This window comes from Electrona antarctica, assembly GCF_951216825.1.
Source record: "Electrona antarctica genome assembly, chromosome: 3".
NCBI classification, from domain to species: Eukaryota; Metazoa; Chordata; class Actinopteri; order Myctophiformes; family Myctophidae; genus Electrona; species Electrona antarctica.
This window is the reverse complement of record NC_136808.1, coordinates 56,158,514-56,183,262: the sequence shown is the minus strand read 5'-3', so window position 1 is coordinate 56,183,262 and position 24,749 is coordinate 56,158,514. Positions and strand designations below refer to the sequence as shown.

Below are 24,749 nucleotides of genomic sequence, written 5' to 3'. Positions count from 1 at the left end.
CACCGCTGCCTCTCCATCGTCAAAGTTGCCCGTCTCTGCTGTAGTGTATAGTTCATTATATCATTCTCACGGAAAAGTAGCAAACATAACAGATCTACAAGCATGTAGCGGACCCAGTTGGACATGAAAAGGTTGAAGACTGACTGAGCTGATAAGTCTTTATTGATAACCGCAAACTGTAAAAGAAAAGGCATAAAATACATAAAAATCAATGATCATATAGACAATAATCCATAAACGTCATCAGAATCTCAAAATGGAACCATACAGTAGGTATAATGCAGTTTCCCATGAAACCCAATAACCCATCACCAATAAAAAATATACACCTTATTAGAAAATACCTGAAAAAGGTTTACCAACCCTCATAATAAGATCACTGTAAGAGCCATTTGAGCCTCCTTATCATCTCTGTGATGTCACTACAGGCCAATGCCAGTTTATCAATCAAGGCCTAGGTTGCCATACTTACAGGGAGGGTATTTAACCCTGTCCCTAATGAATTGCAGGTGTTGCTGATAGGAGGCAAACTGTTTTCTGACTGTGCAGACAGGGACTGTTGCATTCACCACGTTTGACTGTTTGTTATTTATGTTATTTGCATTCAAAGTATAGGATTTTGTAAGGTAAATAAATATAATTGAATATCCACTCAACGAACATTCTGGACCTCAGTTCTTCACAGCACACGTCTAAACTGCATCCTCAACCGTCGGCAGCCAGTAGCACCTAATATAGGGATTTAGGCGCTACAATCACATTCAACACAGTAAGATCAAAATGGTCTCAATGTTGTGAGCTTGTAGACCGACCTTTTTAAAAAAACGTTTTAAAATGGTTTAGCTTTAAACATATGCCCAGAATTGTTGAAAGTGGTTAAGCGTGTCAGTGGGTTTTATATTGAAGTGGTTAAGCGTGTCAGTGGGTTTTATATTGAAGTGGTTAAGCGTGTCAGTGGGTTTTATATTGAAGTGGTTAAGCGTGTCAGTGGGTTTTATATTGAAGTGGTTAAGCGTGTCAGTGGGTTTTATATTGAAGTGGTTAAGCGTGTCAGTGGGTTTTATATTGAAGTGGTTAAGCGTGTCAGTGGGTTTTATATTGAAGTGGTTAAGCGTGTCAGTGGGTTTTATATTGAATATTGAAGACTACAAAATATTACATTTTATCCACTGGAACACATGGGTTCCTTATTCCATGTTGTTACCAAAAGTAATAGGTTTGGACATTAAAGGAGCATTCAGTGATTTGGGTGATTTGGAGAAAAAAAAAGGTCCACCCGGTAACAAGTTGTGCACATGCACGCGCTCTACAGTGGGGGAAGTACAACAGACCAACAGCACGTGCACCAATGCCCGCCCCACTCGATCATGATTGGAGGAAGGCCCCTCTCATCCTGATTGGATGAAGGCTTTGCCACCCAAAGCCCAAACCGAAACTAGGGTTTTTTGACCCCAGGGGCTCACTGGGGACAGGGAGGAACTCCTTATATGGTCAGCACACTTTATAGTAGGGAGGATTATCCAAAAAATAAGAAAAAATAAGTGATATTTGAATTAAGTGAAATCACTGAATATACCTTTAAGGTTTCCCACCCGACAAGAAGGAGAAGATGACTTTATTTCCAATGTACACACAAGGCATTTGAAATGTGGCTTTTAGTATATCCCTTAGTTACTGTACCCATAGGACACCGCAGGGTCCTCTGCAGGGTCCTCTGCAGTGCAGCAATTGATCATATGAATTCATCTCTTGCCTTATGACTTACTTCCCCAGTCCAGAGCTTTCATAAACTCCTCTTCTGTGAAGGAGAGCATCTTGGCAGCTTCAAAATGCATCTGTTCAGATTTAGAAAAGAAGATAAAAAAAGATTATCATTTAAAAGGCCATTTTGTAAAGAGACACCGACTATCATTATGCACAGAGACATTGGACATCGCAAGAGAGAGCTTAGTGGAAACGAGGCATGAATCATGCTTTAGAAACATACTTTTTGTCTTTTGAGGACATCGATCAACTTGAGCTGTTTCTTAAACCCCAGGATGAGCTCTGCTTTCTGCTTTTTGAGCATTTTGTTTTCAGCCAGGAGGTTTTCTTTGTTCAGACTCTCCTGATGTTCCTGGTCCTTGTTGAGCAGAAAACACATTCAGGTTAGTACTATAGTTCAAATCACTTATCATCTAAAATCTGCATTTACAAATCTGACCTTTGATTCACATTTTCACCGTTATGGCAATTCTCAAAACATGAAACCACTTAGCCCCCGGGGCTCTATACTAGGTCTGCTAGTATTTCCACCTCTACGCCAACTATCTTTGCCAGAAATAGCACAGCCGAAAGCCATACAACAGCTTGTAGTCCAAAATGTTGTATCAAACCATGTGACTTCCATTGGAAATGCATTGGGGCGGCCATGACACTTACATCTAGCATGCATCAATGTTGTATGCTAGATCGAAAGGTGTGAGTGAGGCCTTAGGCTCACAACATACCGCCGCAATCTGCTATTTTTGCCTATTCTTTGCCTCAGAATAGGGTTCATGTGGTTATTATTCATGAATGAACCATTCAGAATTGAATTTACCAGAGAGTGAACATTGGAACCAAGTGTCCCTTGTACCCCACGTTGAGAAGCAGTGAATTGGACTACCTTGTTCTTGAGTGTCATGTTGTTGAGTTGAGTCTTGTGTCTCTCTATGTCCTCCAGGGCCCTGTTCAGACGCACTTCAACTGTACTCTGGCTGCCTGCAGCTTGTTTCTGGGATTTATTTAAAGCTTCGATCTCCTACAAACAACAAAACAAACACGACTTATTCACAGTTAAATAATGTTTCTTTGGCATAATTTTAAACGAAGCCATATGACAAATGGAACAAATGGTTATATACTCTTTAGAAGTGTCCTTGACGCTTGTACAGTGCATGTGTCTCTGACAGTAATGTAGTCCCGCCCCCTACCATGGCCCAGGAAATGAATCCCAATGCATTTTTCCCATAGACATTTCAAAAAGTATTTATTTAAAGACGGTTACGCCGCGGACAAAGCCAACTCGAGTCGTGACAACTCATGACAACAAACAATATTTTGGACCAAACAAATAATTACAGAGAAGAAAAACAACAAAAAAAGTGTTGTAACCTGCCGTTTTTTTCTTCTTTCTAATTATTTGTTCGGCCCAAAAAAATGTTTTTGTTGTCATGATTTGTCACGACTCGAGTTGGCTTTGTCCGCGGCGTAAACGTCTTTAAATAAATACTTTCTGAAAATGAATGGAGAATCATTTCCTGGGCCATGGTAGGGGGCGGGACTGCGACGCTCTATACAAACCTTCTGTAAGGCAGCGACTTGCATTTGGAGAGCATCACATCTTCTAGAAGAGTCTTCTGCTAACGCTCTGTGCTTCTCTATTTGTGTCTGCTGAATGTTTGAGTTCTTCTGGAGTCGTGCTCCATCCCCTTCCAGTTCCTTGATCTTTGTGCCAAGCTTGAAATTCTCCTCATCCTACAACAGAAAACTCTGTAATTACTACATTATCACTACAATCAGTAACTCATAGACAGTGTTGGGTATATTACTTTATATTTGGAATATATTTCTTATTACTTATTACCTTAATTTGTCAAGTAATACATTGTATTACATATTACTGTCTGAGCAAGAGTAATATATTAATATTACTATTACATATTACTTTTTTTAAATGCTCAAATCGAACAATTAAATATTTAGTATAATTATAAATTATACATTACGTAGACCAGTGGCGTATCTACAATAAGGCGAGGCCAAACGGCCGCCTAGCCAAATCCATTTGAAAACACGACTGAGAAAAAAAGAGGACAAACACCAGACCTGAGAACTATTAGTGGGGAGCGGAAATACGTAATTCTTTAACTTCTGCAGTTGTCACATAATGTCACAAGACAGAGCCACGGGCAACGAGACAGACAGACAGAAAGTAATACAGAAAGTAATGCAGTAATACAGAAAGATTTTTAGAATATATTACAATTTTTTTGTTAAGTAATGTATTATATTACAAGTTACCGTATTCCGGTAATATATTACGTAATATATTAAGTTACGTAGTGTTAGTTACCCAACACTGCTCATAGAGAAGGCCGTATAACAAGTGAACTTGGAGGTTATGAAACAAACAAACACAATTGGCCCTGGAACATTATAAAATTGAAGATGATAAACAATCTTTATGGAATTCTCTCTCCTGATTGGATTAAACTTGTGCCCCGTCCTGAAAATGGATTTCCTGTTTAAGAGCTGGAGAGATGGCAAGACCCCTGTTACTGAACAAGCACTCTTTTTACAGCAACGATTACTATCAGCATAGTTAGAACAAATAAAACATAACACTTAACCTAACACCCCCTTTAAGGCCTTGCCATGGGAGCTATAAAAACCCCTGGCAGGTAGGCTACAACCAGTATACTGTGTGTGTGTGTGTGTGTGTACACAGTATACACATACACACACACATACCAGTATACTGTGTGTGTACACACATAGATAGTTAGAATACTTTATTGGCAGTTTAAGAAAATTACAGAAAATGACATCATTTTAAAAAACGCCAAATGGACTTAGACACAAAAAAAGCCTTTGCTTGTTTCCATTGTGGTCCACTTTGTAACATGAAACTATACACAAACATACTGTACAAACAAAACAACCATGGAACATATAATAAATAATCCTTATATATAAGGCTGGGAGCTATATACATAGGACCCTGAGAGAATAGTCCAGGGCATGGGAGATGGGCTATCCAGGGTCGGAAGCTAACTATGACCAGTTAGTGTGTAGATGGAGCCATGATTTCAGGTCTTTCCTAAATCTTGCAATAGAATTTAGGGATTTCAGGGCTGGAGGGAGTGCATTCCACAGAGTAGTGGCTGCGTAGTAAAAAGCATTTTTTCCCTTGAGTGTCCTGAATACACATACAGTATACACACATACACACACATACTGTACCAGTATACTGTGTGTGTGTGTGTGTGTGTGTGTGTGTGTGTGTGTGTGTGTGTGTGTGTGTGTGTGTACACACACACACACACACACAGTATACACTCACACATACACACACACATACTGTACCATACAGTAAACCTATGGAGACCATAGTGGCAGGTACAGTATGGTTCTGCCTGACAAGGACACCACTGCCTGCTGTCCCTCTGCTCTGACATTTAACTATACTTAAACCATACATACGGTAGTTGACTGGTATATGATCTGCATGTTTACACTACCTTTCTATGACATTCATGAGATAACTGGTTGAATTCCTCATGCATAATGTGCAGTCTGGCCTTCAGGACACGTATCTGAGCATCTGAAAAAACACCACAATAAACAATATGAAAGCAAGAATAGTAGGGGTGTGACATTCAGCAACCCGTCTGGCCGGCTATCGGGACACACCCGATCACACCCCACTTTTGTCTCCACCAGGCCGAAGGCATGGGGAGAGAGTATGTTTTGCACTCCGTGTGTGTGTGTGTGTGTGTGTGTGTGTGTGTGTGTGTGTGTGTGTGTGTGTGTGTGTGTGTGTGTGTGTGTGCGCACGCACGTGTGTGTGTGTGTGTCCGTCCGTTACCAGCTGTAACAAAAAGATTAGTTGTGTGTGTGTGTGTGTGTGTGTGTGTGTGTGTGTGTGTGTGTGTGTGTGTGTGTGTGTGTGTGTGTGTGTGTGTGTGTGTGGACTTTTGCAAAACACATTTTTGGAACAAAATGCCTCAAATCATCCAATTGCCAGAAATGGCACCCACATTGGCCTATTATAGCGCCACCAGGAGGCCACAACCTGACCTGCCCTGGTGGAGACCTGTCCCCCGAGGGGCACTTTATCTAGTTTTACATGATTTAATATGGACGTAAAGTAAATAATAATAATATAATAAAATAAAACTATCAGAATGTATTTTCTAAATATATATAAATGTATATACAATAAACCTGATGCTATGGTGTCTCCCTCCACATCATTCAGTTTCTCATCCATGCTTTGTATAGAATCATCTATGTCTGCAGTATTGTCCCCATCATCAGCACCAACTGAGTTGAGTGTTCTGAAATAAGGCAAACAATTACAGGCCATACAAAATGTGTACACAGTAAAAGAAAAACATCAGTGTTAATTACCGTAAATCTGACTGATAGTATATTACAAATGTAACCAAATGTTACTTTTGTATACTATTACACTATTTCCCTACTATTACTACTTTTTATTGCAGGATCTGTCTTGAAGAGATTACAAATTGTTAGATTAACATTCCTGTTCTTACATTACTAATCTTTTTGTGTTACACACAATAAACACAATAATTTGCAATGAATAATACAAAATGTATAGATTACATTGATTGTTAAATTTATCCTACAACACCATTCTTATGTTGACTTTTTTTTAGTTCTTGACATTCATTAAATATGACTCACGCTGTCTTGTTGGAAACACGTTGTGCTTTTCTTTCATAACCAGAATGCGTGTCATTAGATACTGGGGTGGATGTGAGCCTTCTGTTGCGTACCACCTGATGGCAAAGTGAAACAGAAATTGGCAGATTACATAATAAGTTATAACTAGTATAATAATGTCTCCTAAATTCATATTTGCAGTGAAAAAAAGGGAAAGAAATTCACTTAAAATCATACTTTAAACATTATATTCTCATACCTTTGTACCGGCTGACTGCACTGCATGTTGTTGAGGCCTAGGAACAGAGCAATTATTGTAAATGGATTGTGTTACAGTGTTATTTGTATTATTGTTATCAATGTGTCCTAAGCCCATACCTGGAGTCTTCATTCTCGTCTTCAGTGGCAGTAATAAGAAAGGAAGATAACGGTTTTGACAAAGCGTCGTTTTGCTCTCTCTGAAATCCAGCAAACACATTTCTTAAGCCTTATTGTACTTAGTTGTGCATTGATATCGCACACCAAAATAGCCGATCTACAAGCTCACAAAACATCACCGTGTGATGCAGCGTTATGGGCTTGTAGATCTGGTATTTGTTCTGTGCCACTGTTTGTGTCACTCTGTTTGAGATGCTGACTAGAAATCCCTCAAAAAACTTTAGTCATTACACTAAAATGTACTTTATTATTCCAAATATAAGTCATTTGAATGTAAATTGCTTACCATAACTTGTTCTGCTTGTCTTACGAGATCAGCTGTTTTGGCCTCCAGCTCTGCATTTAGACGTCTGATGAAGATGACATGAAGACACAAGTTATGTCTAATACAGATATTTTTAAAGATATTTTTGGGGTCTTTTTCTTATTTCTTTTTATTGATAGATTTACAGTAGACAAACAGGGAGAGGTGGGGGGGGGGGGGGGGGGGGGGGGTTAACAGCCTGATTTATCAACATATACCATATTCCTACCTATTGGCATACAGAAATTGAAAAGCACTGGTTTAGACATGCTAGATTTGATGTTTACCCAGTATTCAAGTTCATTTGTACTACTTCATCATTTTGGCATTGGTTTTTCCAACTTGAACATTTACCTTGTTATTTGTTGACTACGGATTTACCCTGATCTTTACTCTGATTTACCCTGATCTTTACACTTTGTAATTCACTTATTGTATCGTTGCTGTCGGGCAGAAATCTCGTATCTCCATATTTTAACATTTTATGTTTTTCGTAAATCAATGCCCTACTTGATCATACTACACTACAGCTTCACACAAAAGCATCAAAAGTAGCAGATCTATCTACAAGCTTGAAACGCGATGTGAAGCAACAGGTCTCGGACTTGTAGATCTGCTACTTTTGCTAATTTTGAATTTGAATCCTGAAAGGAAAGGAAAGTGGACACATGAAGTTTCCACCTGACATAGACGATATATACAAAATGAGGGTTTGTACAGGTGTTCTTACATATACTCCTCCTCCTTAGCAAGAAGATCTACACTGGTCTTCTTTGGGGGATTCCCCATGGGTCTCAGCTCTACACTGGTCTTCTTTGGGGGATTTCCCATGGGTCTCAGCTCTGGAACCTTTGACCTCTCAGTCTTCCAATCCATGTCTTTGGATGGTACGGTTCTTCTTGGCTAATCAACAACAAAAACAATCAGTAACAAAACACATTTACATGAGTCAATCTTTGGGGTATCTGTACTTTAAGCGAGTATTTGTATGTTTAGATAATTATGACTGTTACTCATAAATTAACCACTTAAGCCCTATTTCAAATGTAGTTGTCTCCACCAGGCCGAAGGCATGGGGAGAGAGTATGTTTTGCACTCCGTCCGTCCGTCCGTCCGTCCGTCCGTCCGTCCGTGTGTCCGTCCGTCTGTGAACAGCTAATCTCCGGCACCGTTAACCCGGTCGATGCCAAATTTTGCACACACACTCCCTGGATGCCAACGATGAACCTCTGCCCCAAAAATTCCAGAACGGCCTGTTATAGCGCCACCAGGAGGCCGCTTTGTGCAAAACAAGTTTTTGGACAGTACACCTACATATTTTGTCCAAACATCACGCAAATTGGTACACAGTCTCTCTAGAGCCATTCAACGAAACGGGTCTTTCAGATTTCTCAGACTCCATCCTGATAGGCTAAGATTGGCTTCCAAAGTTTGCAGGAGTGCTCGGTTTCAAACAAAATGCTGCAAATCATGAACACATCATGTGATTTCCGTGAAATTGTGCACGCACATTCCCACTAGGCAGAGGAAGAAATGCCCCATGAACATTTTCAACTCAGCCTCATGGTGGCGCTACAACTGGCCGAAAAGTGTTTTTACCTCTAACTGCACGGATCTGTGAATAACTTTGTATGCCAACTCCCTAGAGGCCAAGGAAAAACCTTTGCCTGGAATGTTTCACATCTGCTCTTTATAGCGCCACCAGGAGGCCGACATATGTAAAACACATTTTCTAATATTACTCCTTCAGATTGTATCCAAATTTCACACAAATCGGTACACATGCTCTCCATAGTCATGTGATCAAGACGGGTTTGTTTGATTTCTCATAATCCACCCTCATTGGCTACGATTGGCTCCTAGACTTTTCAGCAGTAGCCCGCTTTGTACCCGTTTTGTACAAATCGCCACAACTACTCAACGCAGCGTCCGATTGTGGTGAAACTGTGCATCCATATTCCCACTAGGCTTTGGAAGAAATGCCACTTGACCGTTTTCAAATCAGCCTCATGGTGGCGCTACAACAGGCCAAGCCGCGACACACACACACACACACACACACACACACAACACACACACACGTTTATATTGCTCCTAAACATTTTGCCAAACATCACACACACACACTCCTATCCTCCTGGTGGAGACCTGTGCCCAGAAGGGCACTTTTTCTAGTTATGACTGTTACTCATAAATTAACCACTTAAGCCCTATTTCAAATGTAGTTGTCTCCACCAGGCCGAAGGCATGGGGAGAGAGTATGTTTTGCACTCCGTCCGTCCGTCCGTCCGTCCGTCCGTCCGTCCGTGTGTCCGTCCGTCTGTGAACAGCTAATCTCCGGCACCGTTAACCCGGTCGATGCCAAATTTTGCACACACACTCCCTGGATGCCAAAGATGAACCTCTGCCCCAAAAATTCCAGAACGGCCTGTTATAGCGCCACCAGGAGGCCGCTTTGTGCAAAACAAGTTTTTGGACAGTACACCTACAGATTTTGTCCAAACATCATGCAAATTGGTACACAGTCTCTCTAGAGCCATTCAACGAAACGGGTCTTTCAGATTTCTCAGACTCCATCCTGATTGGCTAAGATTGGCTTCCAAAGTTCGCAGGAGTGCTCAGTTTCAAACAAAATGCTGCAAATCGTGTGATTTCTGTGAAATTGTGCAGGCACATTCCCACTAGGCCGAGGAAGAAATGCCACATGAACATTTTCAACTCAGCCTCATGGTGGCGCTATAACTGGCCGAAAAGTGTTTTTACCTCTAACTGCATGGATCTGTGGATAACTTTGTATGCCAACTCCCTAGAGGCCAAGGAAAAACCTTTGCCTGGAATTTTTCACATCTGCTCTTTATAGCGCCACCAGGAGGCCGACACATTTTCTAATATTACTCCTTCAGATTGTATCCAAATGTCACGCAAATCGGTACACATGCTCTCCATAGTCATGTGATCAAGACGGGTTTGTTTGATTTCTCATAATCCACCCTCATTGGCTACAATTGGCTTCTAAACTTTTCAGGAGTAGCCCGCTTTGTACCCGTTTTGTACAAATCGCCACAACTACTCAACGCAGCGGCCGATTGTGGTGAAACTGTCTCCCAACCCTTAACGCACCTCAGACCAATGCTCCTTCGAACCAATGATATGTCGAACCAAAGACACGTCGAAATTTTGCACCTTAATCCTATCGATTTCACCCACTTTTGTACTTCTGTAAACCTGTAATGTGACAATAAAGCAGATTCTGATTCTATTTACTGTCTGGACTGTACCTCAACAGAACACCATGTTTAATGTAGTTTACATACAGTAGGCGGCCTACCTCTCAGATGTATAACTACACCTGTATCGTGTATTAGTCTAGTAGCCAAAAAGTGAACCCGGACATGTTGAGTACACCAACGTTTTATGTTAGAAATGTTGAGTATGGGTCCCCAGCATGTAGAAACTGCCGGATGCTAACTTGCATATGTTGAGCAATTTTCATAATTGGCAAAATATGTGACCATACTATTAACAACCTATAGAAGGCAAAATATTCTAATTTTTTCATCATGCTTTATCTAGCATGTGACATGTCAAACTAGGGGGTTTTCATGATGCTGAATCCATTCCAAGCATTAGTTTTGCAAAAAAAAACACTCATTGGGCTTAAAACAGCCATGCCCACTTGTGCTGACATCATCACATTTGTGATGACGGCATTGGCCGTTTTTAGCCCAATGACTATTTTTTTGCAAAATGTATGTTTGACATGTCACATGCTACATAAAGCATGTTGAAATTTTTATTATGAAAATTGCTCAACATATGCAAGTTAGCATCCGGCAGTTTCTACATGCTGGGGATCCATACTAAACATTTCTAACATAAAACCTTGGTGTACTCAACATGTCCGGGTTCACAATGGGGCTCTATGGGCTGGCAGCGGTGGCTTCTTGAATTCTTGAGCTTAGCCCAGATACCCTGGGTAAATATAGTAACTTTGCTTTGGCTACTAGACTATATTTGAGTGTGACTACCACGATTTTCTCTCAGTTACATCTCAAGGTGTTGCATAAATAAACAAACTATACAAGGATAGGATAGGGAGAGGAAATGTCATAATATAATGATTGTATACCTTCATAACGCGAGACAGGGTCCTTTTCTCAGCAGTTGCTTCAGCAGCCATTGTTGTTGTGGTGGTTGCATAGCAACCTGACCTATATTATTGTGAATGGTGACTGGTAGGCAGGACCAAAGCTAAAGGCGAACACAACACAACACATCATGCTGCCCTCTAGGGGTTGATGTCTAACTTCATTTCTCCATTTGTTTCATTTCTAAACATGTTAAAAGAAATCCCAAATAATAATACAAAAAACATTCTGAAACATTAACAATAAATAACATTTATTATAATATAACATTGACATTTGAATAATTTATCTTCACCATTTGTGAATTTTGTGAAATAGGGCTTATAAGTGTTTAATTCATGTATTTTTGAAAAATGTGGGTCCCGGGGAGAGATTATAAATTATGTACATGGGCTATATGCCATGGAGAGGCATTTAAAGTCATAATATATGGCAATTTAAAATTATTAAAATAATAAATAGGCCTAATAATAATTCAATTGATTAAAAACATGAGAATAAATGTCAACGTGCGGCTATAGCCTATAGACTATAAAGAATAGTAACGAACCCGGTGGTGATAAGTAACGTGTGTGTGTGTGTGTGTGTGTGTGTGTGTGTGTGTGTGTGTGTGTGTGTGTGTGTGTGTGCGCGTGTGTGTGTGTGAGAGAGAGAGGAGGCGGTTGGGGGTCGCGTCGCCGCGTGAATGCGCTTGCGTGCATTACAACTACATACAACTGTAGTGGTAGCGTCACACACACACACGCATGCAACGAGAAAATCCCATGCACAAACGAGGACACGGCCGGGCGGCGAACAGAAACGGATTGCGGGACCCTGCATGATTTCTAACCCTGGATGTGTTCATTTCTCATCATTTATAAACGCATGTTGTGTCGACTGGAATAAATAATAATGAGCAGTAAATCAATGGAGAAACAACGGGGAATTACGACCGTTATAACGGCTATGGGACCAGCTAGTCGTCACGTTATCGTGCAGCAGGGATCTGCGGCTCATGTTGTTGTTTGACCCCGATTTCCAAACACCACCCTTCTTCCTCACACCGCGAGGTAGAGGAGGAGGAGGAGGATGATGATGATGATGGTGGCTAGTAGTGAGGAGGAGGAGGATCAACAACAACCGTCTACTAAGTTGGAGTGTGGTGGTGCAGGAGGAGGAGGAGGAGGCATGGTGCCTGGGCTGCACGGCGCCGAGGCCAGCGCTCTGCAGCTCAAAATAAAGAACTCTATCTGGTGAGTAGAGAGAGAGACTGATTGATTGATTGATTGATCGATTGAAATATTTATTAACAGCTTGCAGAATTACAGTACATTTCAAGCACAAACTCAATACAAAGACTGTTAACTGTGAGTGGACGACCCCAATTAAGCATTACACTTGTTTACAAGAGGCTCCACCATGTTCAATTCATCAAAACATTTAGAGACGTACATAGACACTTCTATATATAGTCAAAGAACAGAACAGGAATTCATCATAAAGGAGGTAAAAAGGGAAAAGAAACATATACAGTGAGGGGAAAAAACAGAGAGAGTTCTCCTATACCTAGCCAAAGGTTTTAGACTCGTGTATTTTTGATCGATTTCTGACATTGAAAATGTCAGATTCAAAATGTCAGAATCGATCAAATATATCTACGAGATGTATCTAAATCTTATAGGCTATTAGCTCTGGTCCATAGCCTTCTACTGCTTCTACGATTCGTAGAAGCAGAAGCAGTAGAAGGCTATGGACCAGAGCTAATAGGCTATAAGAGTTCGAGTGGTGGTTCTACAGTGTATAGGCTACTAACACCACAGTGGCGTGGTTCTTCTACAAACGTGTTATTTTATACGTATACCGTATATATACAAATGGAACCAAATGGACCCGGCCGTGAGGAGGTCCATTTGGTTCAGTTATAAGACGGACCTGTATCGCTGCTGCTACTAGGCTACTATAGGCTACTACAGCAGCATGCTTCTAAGCTACACGGCGTGGTTCTATATATTAATAACCCGTGTTGCCATGGTTTTACAGTAATAATTAGGCTGGTAGCCTACTGTACAGTGTAACACCTGCGGCTGCATGTTACTGTATAACTGTACAGTGTACTACATAACATAGTAACATAATAACATGCAGCTGAGCCGCAGGTTCATGCTAAAAGGGCCATGCTTTGCACGCGCTGGTATGTCAGCTTGTTTGCTGCTGTCACTGCGTCCCCGCCCCACGATAGAGCTCACACACACACACACACACACTGCGCGTGTGGGTGTGCGTCTATATAATAATAAACGCCCCTTGCCTTGTTAATGTATTTCACTTGAATTTAGTAGCCTACAATACAAATATGTTTCTCGTGTACCATTATGGTTTTTAGGTCCTTGAGGGGGGGGTCCGGGCCTCCAGGGGTTCCCCGGCTAAATTGGTCCATTTGGTTCCATGGGGGTCTGTCTGTGGCCCAATCATACCAAACTGGGGGGGTCCTTGTAATTAAAACTTTTGAGAATCATTTGAAATGGGGCTCCATCATCTAATGAAAGTCAGTTTGGGGGTCTCCATCCATGATACAAAGAAGTGTTGTAGGCTAGCTCATTTCCATCATAAGGCACTCACATAGATTAAGGGCCGATTCATACTCCTATTTTACCGCTGTTTCGGCGCTGTAGTGCCGAAATGATTTCGGCTCGTCAGAAATGTTCAGTAGCACCGAAGAGCCGACTTTAGGACGGCAAAGCTGGTTGTTGGAGTGGTTTGCACCACTCAAAAACAAGTATAGTTTTATGAAATGTGTACAGTTACGGAATTTGAAAAGTGGTTTAGTTCACTCCCATATTGAACACTACAGGTGTGACGCTTATTCTACATTTGAAGGTATTATATACCATAACACATAGGATACATCTGTATCTGACATAACACATAGTGTTATATACCATAACACATAGGATACATCTGTATCTGACATAACACATAGTGTTATATACCATAACACATAGGATACATCTGTATCTGACATAACACATAGTGTTATATACCATAACACATAGGATACATCTGTATCTGACATAACACATAGTGTTATATACCATAACACATAGGATACATCTGTATCTGACATAACACATAGTGTTATATACCATAACACATAGGATACATCTGTATCTGACATAACACATAGTGTTATATACCATAACACATAGGATACATCTGTATCTGACATAACACATAGTGTTATATACCATAACACATAACACATAGGATACATCTGTATCTGACATAACACATAGTGTTATATACCATAACACATAGGATACATCTGTATCTGACATAACACATAGTGTTATATACCATAACACATAGGATACATCTGTATCTGACATAACACATAGTGTTATATACCATAACACATAACACATAGGATACATCTGTATCTGACATAACACATAGTGTTATATACCATAACACATAGGATACATCTGTATCTGACATAACACATAGTGTTATATACCATAACACATAACACATAGGATACATCTGTATCTGACATAACACATAGTGTTATATACCATAACACATAGGATACATCTGTATCTGACATAACACATAGTGTTATATACCATAACACATAGGATACATCTGTATCTGACATAACACATAGTGTTATATACCATAACACATAGGATACATCTGTATCTGACATAACACATAGGATACATCTGTATCTGACATAACACATAGGATTTTATTGTGCAATGGTATATATTTCTTTCAGACTGTATACAGGAGTTATTTGTTAGATACTTTTATAGTCTTGTTATGCTATTCAGCTATCAAAAATATTCAATTGAGTCAAAACAGAATGTTCAAACACACGCACGCACACGTTATATACAATTACAAATGTCACAAATGTGATGATCACATTTGGGCACATTTGGGCAAGTGACTATGGCTGAATTTAGGCCAAGGGGTGTTTTTCGTGCAAAACAAATGCTTGGAATGGATTCAGAATCATGAAAACCCCCTAGTTTGACACGTCACATGCTACTTAAGAAATATGGAAATGTTTGCCTTATATTGGTTGTCTATGGTGTGGTATTCAAAAATGGCCATAACTTTCTTTTGCGATGTTTCCGGCAGAGCAGACCTCTCATTCTGTGGACCTTAATGACCAAGTGAATAGAAAAAACACAAATAAAAAGTATGTCATCACATGACATCACAGCTTAATCTCTATTCCTTGAGCTTTTGGGCCTGTGCCTCCCTGGCTAAGTGATTGGAGGCTCTAACAGAGAAGACTGTTTTACCAAACATGCTACATCTGGTTGGCACTTCGCAGTCCCCTCTGATAGCTGCCCTTGTTGCTCTGTCACCACTGTCCCTTCGATCTATGAACTGTTTCAGTGGTGGAGGTGCGAGTCCATTTAAGATCTTAAAAATGAGACAAGCATCTGCAAAATGTTTAAAGCTGTCAAAAGTAAATAAGTTGTACTTTTGAACTATATGGCAATGATGGTAACGATTGGGCTTTTGGTCAAGTGTTTTTGTAAAGTGATTCTATATGGGTTTTCTTGCTCAAAGGGCCGATTCATACTCCTATTTTAGAGCCGAATAAAAGTCGGTTCGGCTCTGTAGAGCCTACAATGTGACGTCATTTGAGGTTCGGGGGGGCGGGTACCGTCCTAGAGTCGGCTCTTCGGTGCTACTGAAAATTTCTGACGAACCAAAATCATTTCGGCACTACAGCGCCGAAACAGCGGTAAAATAGGAGTATGAATCGGCCCAAAGACACTTCGACACTAACCCAGGGGGATAAGTGGACACTCTACCTTCTGAGCCACTGTTCCTTAGCCTGGCTAATAAGTAGGGATGTGTAAATGTGTCAAAAATGGAAATCGATTAGCATAATTCAATATTAATCAATTATCGACAAATCGATAAGCCCCCCCCCCCCCCCCCACACAAAAAAAATAAAAATATTTTTTTCCCCTTTTTTTTAAAAAAAGGAAAAAAAAGTGTTGAGCCAATTGATCACCATAGCAACCCCAGCCTAGGCCTGATTAGGTAAATTCCCAACACCTGCTAAATCCTCCAAACATGTATCTTGATTGGAATCAAATCAATCTCCACTCACACTCAATGACTCACACTCCTCATGCAGCTACACAGACACATCCCAGGCACACTTTGGTAGGCCTATAGCCCTGTCCTGTTTGGATGACAGTATTGCCTTTCCAACAGATTTTCATTTAAAAAAATATTTTTTTTTCCCGATTATCGATTATTAATTTTCATAATCGATTTCGGGTCCCGTTAACGATAATCGATTTGTCGACAAATCGGACCCATCCCTACTAATAAGCCAGACTAATATCACACAATCCGCCTGCAGGCAAAACATTTTTTGCCAACGGCTGATTCGGTCTGGTTTATTAACCAGGCTAACTGTTCCTGACACTGATTTATCCCAAACCAGAGGCATTGCTTGATTGATTGAACATTTTCTCAACAGTTTGCAGAATGGGTACAGTTCAAGGAAAGTACAGGTCAATACAAAATCTGCTAAGAGGATAAAACCAGAAAAAGCACTCCATGCAGAGTTTAGCTGGACGCGTTCTTCGGAAAACAGGCGGTTCTTATTTACAGGAGCCATGGCTGACTGTGACAAATAGTCAAATACTTAACATTTTGGCTAATGTTTTTAAGGGCATGAATGAATATGAACATATTCTGTGATAATATCCTTTTAGCATCAGCCAGGGCCAGGACGCTACAACAATCAATGGTTCAGTGGGAATTTTTATTATTTAAGTAAAAAAACCAAAAACGAACTAACTGCTTTGCACATAAAGAGTATTGTTATTTTGCATACCGGTTATACGTTAACCCATTTTGGGGGGGTAACCCCTTTTGGTGTTATCATTATGTTATGCTTTAGCTATTGAAAAATAGCAGATCTACAAGCTACGAGCTTGTAGGTCTGCTATTTTTGAAAAACGACTGACTTTTTTTTTTTTATAGAATCTATTTATAGAATCGTTCCCAGGTCAAAATGGGTTAATGTAAATTATCTAAAGAAAAGTATTGGAGAAGGGCATAGGACAGCATTGTCTTCTCCATTAGTCTCTATGTCTGTCTCTATCAGCTTGTGGCATAATAAGACGACAGCAACACATGAGTGACAGCAACATGAGACCTTTGTGGCATCTTTATTCTGCCTCATTCTGCCTTCATTCCACACTTCTGGGCGGGAACCCCTTTTGGTGTTTTAAGCATTATGTTGTACTTTAGCTATTGAAAAATAGCAGATCTTCAAGCTCATAGCAAGGCACCGAGTGCCGCACTACAAGCTTGTAGATCTGCTATTTTTGGAAAATCGTGAAAAGAATCGTCCTCAGGTCTAAATAATAATAATAATACATTTTATTTATAACGCACTTTACATTTGAAGCAAATCTCAAAGTGCTACAACAAGAGAAGAAGAATAAAATAAAATAATGCATGGGTAAATAAAAGGACTAAAATTAGCACAATTCATGCATTTTGTGGTATACTGCTAAAATGATTAAAGGTACACCTGTACATGCCTTGTTAAAAATAAATGTCTTAAGTCCCCTTTTAAATGGGTTAAGATATATGTGCTTTTCACAGAATGTACAGTGATTAATGTTATGTTTGTGAGTGTGTACAGAGGTTGGCATTTAACCACTAAATTAAGTCATTCAATAGACTTGTGGCTCATTCCCACAATAAGTAGTTTCGCATGGCCAGACTGTTGCCTCCCACAATTTTCAAATGCTTCCGGTCATGCAGTCTGGAGCGCGGAAGCTCTTTTGATGCAGGGAAAAGCGCGTGTGAACTGAAGCATGTACTGTATAGCTTGCTTATTAGCTGAAATGGAACTTAAAAAATAAAATCTAAATATCTTTTAAAATAAGGGAAATGACAAACAGATGACTCGGATTTCGGGAGGGGTAGTTCCAGACCCTATATAGCAGTGGTTCCCAAACTTTTTCGTGTCAAGGACCCCCAAATGAACATTTATTAGGCCACGGACCCCCCATTTGAAAACATATGCCAGTGACCCCGATAAGGGAGGATTTTTACGGCTCTAGCAGTGATTACGAAACATATTAATTTCATGGACCCCCAGTTTCACACGCATTATTCCACGGATCCCCGATTTAATGGCATTTCTATATCTGGTACCCCAATTTATATTGTAAACCCACTGTTAATGTAACTCTGAGTGTACAAATGGAGTGTACAAATGGGACCAAATGGACCCGCTAAGGGTCCATGTGGTTACAAATTATCATTTAGCTGGGTCCCCCCTGGAAGTACCCCTGGGGGTCCCCGGACCCTACTTTGGGAACCACTGCTATATAGCATTCGTAGATTGTGGAATAGTTGTCTGGCTACACACGACTACACAATAAGTAACGGTAACTTTTTGCTTATAAAATAAGTCCCATTACAATGTGGTTACTCCAAATAATAAGCAAAGGGATGTATGAGACTTTTGTCGTAGCTCATTAACCCATTCTGACCTGAGATCAGATTCTAAAAATGTCTTCTACATCCCGACAGTTTTCTGAAAAAGCTATGTTTCTATGTCAGTCGTTCTTCGATTTTTCAAAAATAGCAGACCTACAAGCTCGTAGCGCGCCACTCGGTGGCGCGCTATGAGCTTGTAGATCTGCTATTTTTCAATAGCTAAAGCATAACATAGTGCTGCTAACACCAAAAGGGGTTCCCGCCCAAAATGAATTACCGTGTAGTCTCTGGGTGACCCAAGCCATTATGTTAGAACTTTACAAACCTGTCAAGGGCTTGACACGAAAAAACCCCAAAATAAACTAAATGCTTTGAGGAATCTCTGTAAGAAATAAACGCTAGATCTCTCTCTAAAAAAAATCCAACAACAAACAATGTCTTCAAGTAACATTCAGCGCACCTGGGAAACCTGATGTAGAAACATCAAGCTATGTTGTGGTGTCTAATAGCACGGTGTCCCTCTTGTGACATGTGTAGTATATTGTATATTTCAATATACTGTAGTGTACATTATGTCTCAGAACAACAACTGGGCTATTCTGCAGATGACAAATTTAAGAATTAGGTTCTAGAGCAGGGGTTCTCAACGTTTTTGGCCGGGGATCCCCGAAAATGCTTTGGCAATGTCTCGGGACCCCCGCCCCGCCCCCTCCCGACCCCCAATATAAATTGACTGCTACAATAACCTTAAACCATTTTGGGCGGGAACCCCTTTTGGTGTTTTAAGCATTGTTATAATTTAGCTATTTAAAAATAGCAGATCTACAAGCTCATAGCGCGCCACCGAGTGGCGCGCTACGAGCTTGTAGGTCTGCTATTTTTGAAAAATCGTGAAAATAAAATTTTAAAAAATCTTTTTTTTTTTTTTTGTAATAATTTGCGGACCCCCTAAAATAATTTGGCAGCGACCCACGGGTTGAGAACCCCTGTTCTAGAGCACTGGTTCTTGAACATTTTTCATGTCAACAACCTGCAAATGTATGTATTTGGCCGCAGACCCTCATTTGAAAATATCTTGTGCCCGGGACTCCCATAACTGAAAAATGTAATTGTGCTGCAAGTGTTTAAGCTGTTCTTCATTTTTCTGGGTACCCCCTGGAACCCCTTCAAGGACTCTTGGGGCCCCCCCGACTCCTCTTTTTAGAACCACTGATATAGGGTGTGTTGGGGTATAGCGCACTGTGCAATACAAACTAATACGTGAGTAGAGAGTCGTAGAGAGTCATTATGTTAACTACTGTAGCTTATCTATACGTGAGTAGAGAGTAGTAGAGAGTCATTATGTTAACTACTGTAGGGTGTTAACCACTGATATAGGGTGTGTTGGGGTATAGCGCACTGTGCAATACAAACTAATACGTGAGTAGAGAGTATAGTAGAGAGTCATTATGTTAACTACTGTAGGGTGTTAACCACTGATATAGGGTGTGTTGGGGTATAGCGCACTGTGCAATACAAACTAATACGTGAGTAGAGAGTAGTAGAGAGTCATTATGTTAACTACTGTAGCTTATCTATACGTGAGTAGAGAGTAGTAGAGAGTCATTATGTTAACTACTGTAGCTTATCTATACGTGAGTAGAGAGTAGTAGAGAGTCATTATGTTAACTACTGTAGCTTATCTATGTGAATGTCATTCTGCTTATGCATGCTATCCAGTGTTGACTGTTTGATGATGTCTAAATGTGTGTAGATGCTTTAGAACATCAGCTATTTTCATCATCCTGCTGCCACATACATATGTGGCTGTCTTAGATCTTGTAGATGTAGACAGTGCACTGCACATACAAAGCCTTAGATCTTGTAGATGTAGACAGTGCACTGCACATACAAAGCCTTTGCCCTGTTGTTTGATTCAAACCCATCAGGTATAAAAAGCTGATGCAACAGAGCATAGGTATAGGCTCTCTTTTCTTAAAATAAAGCATTTGATGAGCATTAAAAGCTCTATTGCCGACTGAAAAAGAATCCTTCATGTTTAGACGAATTATATAGTCAGTGGTTTAAAATTGAAAGAGTGAAAAATCGATACTTTTCTCATATTCATTGAAATGGAATTCAAGGACATACTGGGGGCCCAGATAATGTATAATTCCTTCTGTGTGATCCAACATGAATGCGGTGCATGTCTATGTTTTTACATAATGACATGTGTTCTGGGGTCTGGGATTGGGATACATGACCTGACGGGATGGCTGGTCTTCGTGCCGGACATTCCAACGATTTATAAATAAATACAGTTTAAGCAACGGAGCTCATGTTACACTCCATACTAATTTATATTATGTCTCTTTTTCCCAGCAAATCTGTACAATCAAAAGTGGATAGCATTCTGGTGAGTATTCCACATGGAATGTTAAATGTGTAAATCAGTCTGACGATGATCTTGGCTGACATGTGTCTGTTTGAGCTGGTATACAGTCAAACCATGCATTGCGTTCACTTTACCAGTAGCTGCAGCTTTTGGAAGTGCTGGAACAAAAGTCATTATTTTGCGTCTGTCAGGTGACTTTTTAGCGAGTTCATCTACAAGATGACAATCACCTATAGGAACGTGGTACAAATCTGATTCACAAAAATCTGTTTCCATTTGCATGTGTTCTGTTGCTGGTCAGACTCGATGAAAACCAATCTGATTCCAATCTGGATGGAGCAGAAATGGGATTTGGTGTGCCAGTCTGAACATAGCCTGGCTAAGTCACATCAGTAATGACAGCTATGTTGATGTTCTTTATGTTCTCTGGCTCCTAAGTGGAGCCACATGTGCGTGCGTGCGTGCGTGCGTGCACGCGTGTGTGTGTGTGTGTGTGTGTGCGCGCACACACACACACACACACACACACACACACACACACACACACACACACACACACAGTGCTATGCTGACAGTGAAAAAGGTTTATGTTCAGATATAGCTGCCTCATCATATTAAGATATCATGTGTACAGTGTCTGGATGATACAATTCACTTAGATGCATTTGGTAAATGACATTTCCTATAGGACCCTGCTGCATCCGTGGTCAGTTACTGTAACTATATTATTGATTTAGCTGCACCAACTAAATCTACTGAGACTGTTTGTTAAATATCTACAGTGCAAGCTCAGATTTCATATTTACACTGAATGTTCGTCCCAGATTATGCCAGGATTCTTGTGGTTATAACTTTATAACCGATAGAGCAACAAATAGATTAGGCCAGGATTCATGTGGTTATAACTGATAGAGCAACAAATAGGATTCATGTGGTTATAACTGATAGAGCAACAAATAGCAACAGGATTCATGTGGTTATAACTGATAGAGCAACAAATAGCAACAGGATTCATGTGGTTATAACTGATAGAGCAACAAATAGCAAGACAAAATGTTTTGAGTAATAATTTCCTTAATTATATAAATATGCAAAGTAACTAATAACGTATATATATATATTATATATTTACTTAATGCACTTAGTTACTATCTACCACTGCTGAAGCTACTGACATTCCATATAGCAGACCCAGTGTCTGTGGCCCTCAGCACAGTGTGCCAGTCCTGATGAAACCGGTCTGGCATGTTTGCGTGCATCTATTTGTATGTTTGGAAATGTTGAGATGTCTGCACGCAGCTATACATATAGCACATTAAGCCCTATATCACGCCTTCCTTTCCATTGCGCTCGCGCACTTTATTTATCGTTGCTGCCTGTCGGGTGGAAACCTTGTATGTTCAAAACCTGTTACCGTTCAGGAAATGGGAAAACAAGACTCGATTCTCATTATTTATTGTCTTTAGTCTGTGTAGTTGCTGAACATTACTTAATGTAATTATTACGTTCAAAAGAAGCTGAACAGGACGTCGGGATATGGAGATGAAGTTTCAGGTTTATATAAGAAAAAAGGTGGTACATTAAAAGTGCAGAAATTAATCTTTAGGTATTATTTTGTCATACGCGGTTTCTCTCGGCTACTGGCTGCTATTCTCCACATGCATCAACAACAAACTAGCGAAAACCCGGCTTTCTCTCACCGGATATCCGGCGCTAGATACAACTTAGCATCATGGGAAATGCAGTTTTAAGAATCGCTTAGTAGTGAATACAAATAGAAATAACAATTCTAAATGAAATCAATATATACTGTAAATAAATCAATTGTCTTTAACTCAATAAAGTCATTTTAAACTGTAAATAGTAATAATATAAAATAAACAGCTTTCAACTATGCAATGAAATGTCACAAAATATTAACTGTATTAACCCAAATTAAGTTACAACATTACTACATTCGAAATGTGGCACCTGGAGCCAACTACTGTGGCTTTAAACAGACAACATCAAAGTGCTTGACTTAACCTATTTTGACCTGAGATCAGATTCTAAAAATGTCTTCTACATCCTGACAGTTTTCTGTCGTTCTTAGATTTTTCAAAAATAGCAGACCTACAAGCTCGTAGTGCGCCACTCGGTTCGGCTTGTAGATCTGCTATTTTTCAATAGCTAAAGCATAACCTAATGCTAACAACAAAAGATATTCCCGCCCAACCTCTCTTAATGTCTCTCTCTTGTAGCAAAAGCATAAGAGTAACTACATGAATTGGACTGAGCAACTCTTGCTCAAATTTAGAAATGAGATCCTTTTTATTTTTTAAATAAATTGTGCAGCACTCCAGTGGATCCAATGTATTTATTATTTAGTCCCAAGCACTTGTTGATACTTTTCATTGGTTCAATTATATTTATATAAACTGACACACAGACACACTTAACCACTTGCACTTTAAAAATGTGGTAAAAATAGCAAAAATATCCACTCTACAAGCTCTACAACGCAACACGATGTGATGAGTTGTGAGCTAGTACCGTATATTGGCTACTTTTGCTACTTTTGTGCAACACTCTTGTCCGATAAAGAATTTATAAATATTATGAATTCATAAAACACAAATTTGGAGCTGCCTGAGGGCAAGTTTATGTGACTTATTTCTGTGCTCAGAGTATGCTGCACAATTAATCGAAAAAATGTCGAGATCTAGATTCAGACACTGCAATCTCACTTTGAAGAATCGTGCAGCACTAGTTGGCTTTATTTTAGTTACTCTTCTGTTTTTGCTTATATTCTTTAACCCATTTAGGCCTGACGTCGAAATAAAAAAAACGTTCGCTCTGAAAGAATATATATTCAAAGATTTGTGCCGCATTTTTACGATTTTTCAAAAATAGCAGATCTACAAGCTCATAGGGCGCCACTCGGTGGCGCGCTATGAGCTTGTAGATCTGCTATTTTTCAATAGCTAAGGTATAACATAATGCTTAGTTATTAAAAATAGAGAATCGTGATCTACATTTTTGTGAAGGAAAAATCAAGATTCACATTTTGAACAAGAATCGTGCAGCACTAGTAGGTCAGAGTTTCCTTTTCACACCGACTGTGTCGTCATTGTTTTGCATGATTATTTACAAACATGGAGTATAATTAGTCATATTGAATTTGAATATACATTTCAGTCGAGCGGGTTACGTAAATCATTCAACCTTTTTTCTTCCCACAAAAGATGCCAAGGCTAAAGCGGTCGGGTCTGGTGACCTCAATGCGTTACCACTTTTAGTATTGCACATCATAAATAAAAGCTTATTTACATACCGTCTGTGTAGGCTTAGCCACGGCTATCTGTATCGCTGGATACAGTATTCTATCTGTATCGCTGGCTACAGTATTCTATCTGTATCGCTGGATACAGTATTCTATCTGTATCGCTGGCTACAGTATTCTATCTGTATCGCTGGATACAGTATTCTATCTGTATCGCTGGCTACAGTATTCTATCTGTATCGCTGGCTACAGTATTCTATCTGTATCGCTGGATACAGTATTCTATCTGTATCGCTGGATACA

At 39.9% G+C, this 24,749-nt stretch overlaps 2 protein-coding genes across 6 annotated transcripts in view; one reads left to right on the top strand and one right to left on the bottom strand.

Annotated features, from left to right (window-relative positions):
* Positions 1–1,594: 1,594 nt before the first annotated feature.
* Positions 1,595–11,356, bottom strand: tex9 (testis expressed 9). Of its 2 annotated transcripts, XM_079496974.1 has the most exons (13): positions 11,307–11,334; positions 8,022–8,080; positions 7,908–7,979; positions 7,160–7,223; positions 6,814–6,893; positions 6,695–6,731; positions 6,457–6,551; positions 5,971–6,083; positions 5,265–5,347; positions 3,325–3,498; positions 2,648–2,782; positions 1,988–2,122; positions 1,595–1,835 (listed from the first exon to the last, which is right to left on the bottom strand). In XM_079496974.1, the coding sequence occupies exons 1-13, from the start codon at positions 11,310–11,312 to the stop codon at positions 1,755–1,757; spliced, it is 1,134 nt and encodes a 377-aa protein (XP_079353100.1). In that variant the 5' UTR covers positions 11,313–11,334; the 3' UTR covers positions 1,595–1,754. The 2 variants fall into 2 exon arrangements, with proteins under 2 accessions (XP_079353100.1, XP_079353099.1); XM_079496973.1 differs by having other exon boundaries at positions 7,908–8,080; positions 11,307–11,356.
* Positions 11,357–12,075: 719 nt separating this feature from the next.
* LOC306920793 (DNA-binding protein RFX7-like) overlaps positions 12,076–24,749 on the top strand; it is a 55,223-nt gene continuing 42,549 nt past the window's right edge. For 3 of the 4 annotated variants that reach the window (XM_079497689.1, XM_079497687.1, XM_079497688.1), the window contains exons 1-2: positions 12,076–12,560; positions 21,172–21,205. In XM_079497689.1, coding sequence (XP_079353815.1) covers positions 12,397–12,560; positions 21,172–21,205 — 198 coding nt within the window. In that variant the 5' untranslated portion in view covers positions 12,076–12,396. The remainder of the gene's footprint in view (positions 12,561–21,171; positions 21,206–24,749) is intronic. The other variant, XM_079497690.1, reaches the window with a different exon arrangement.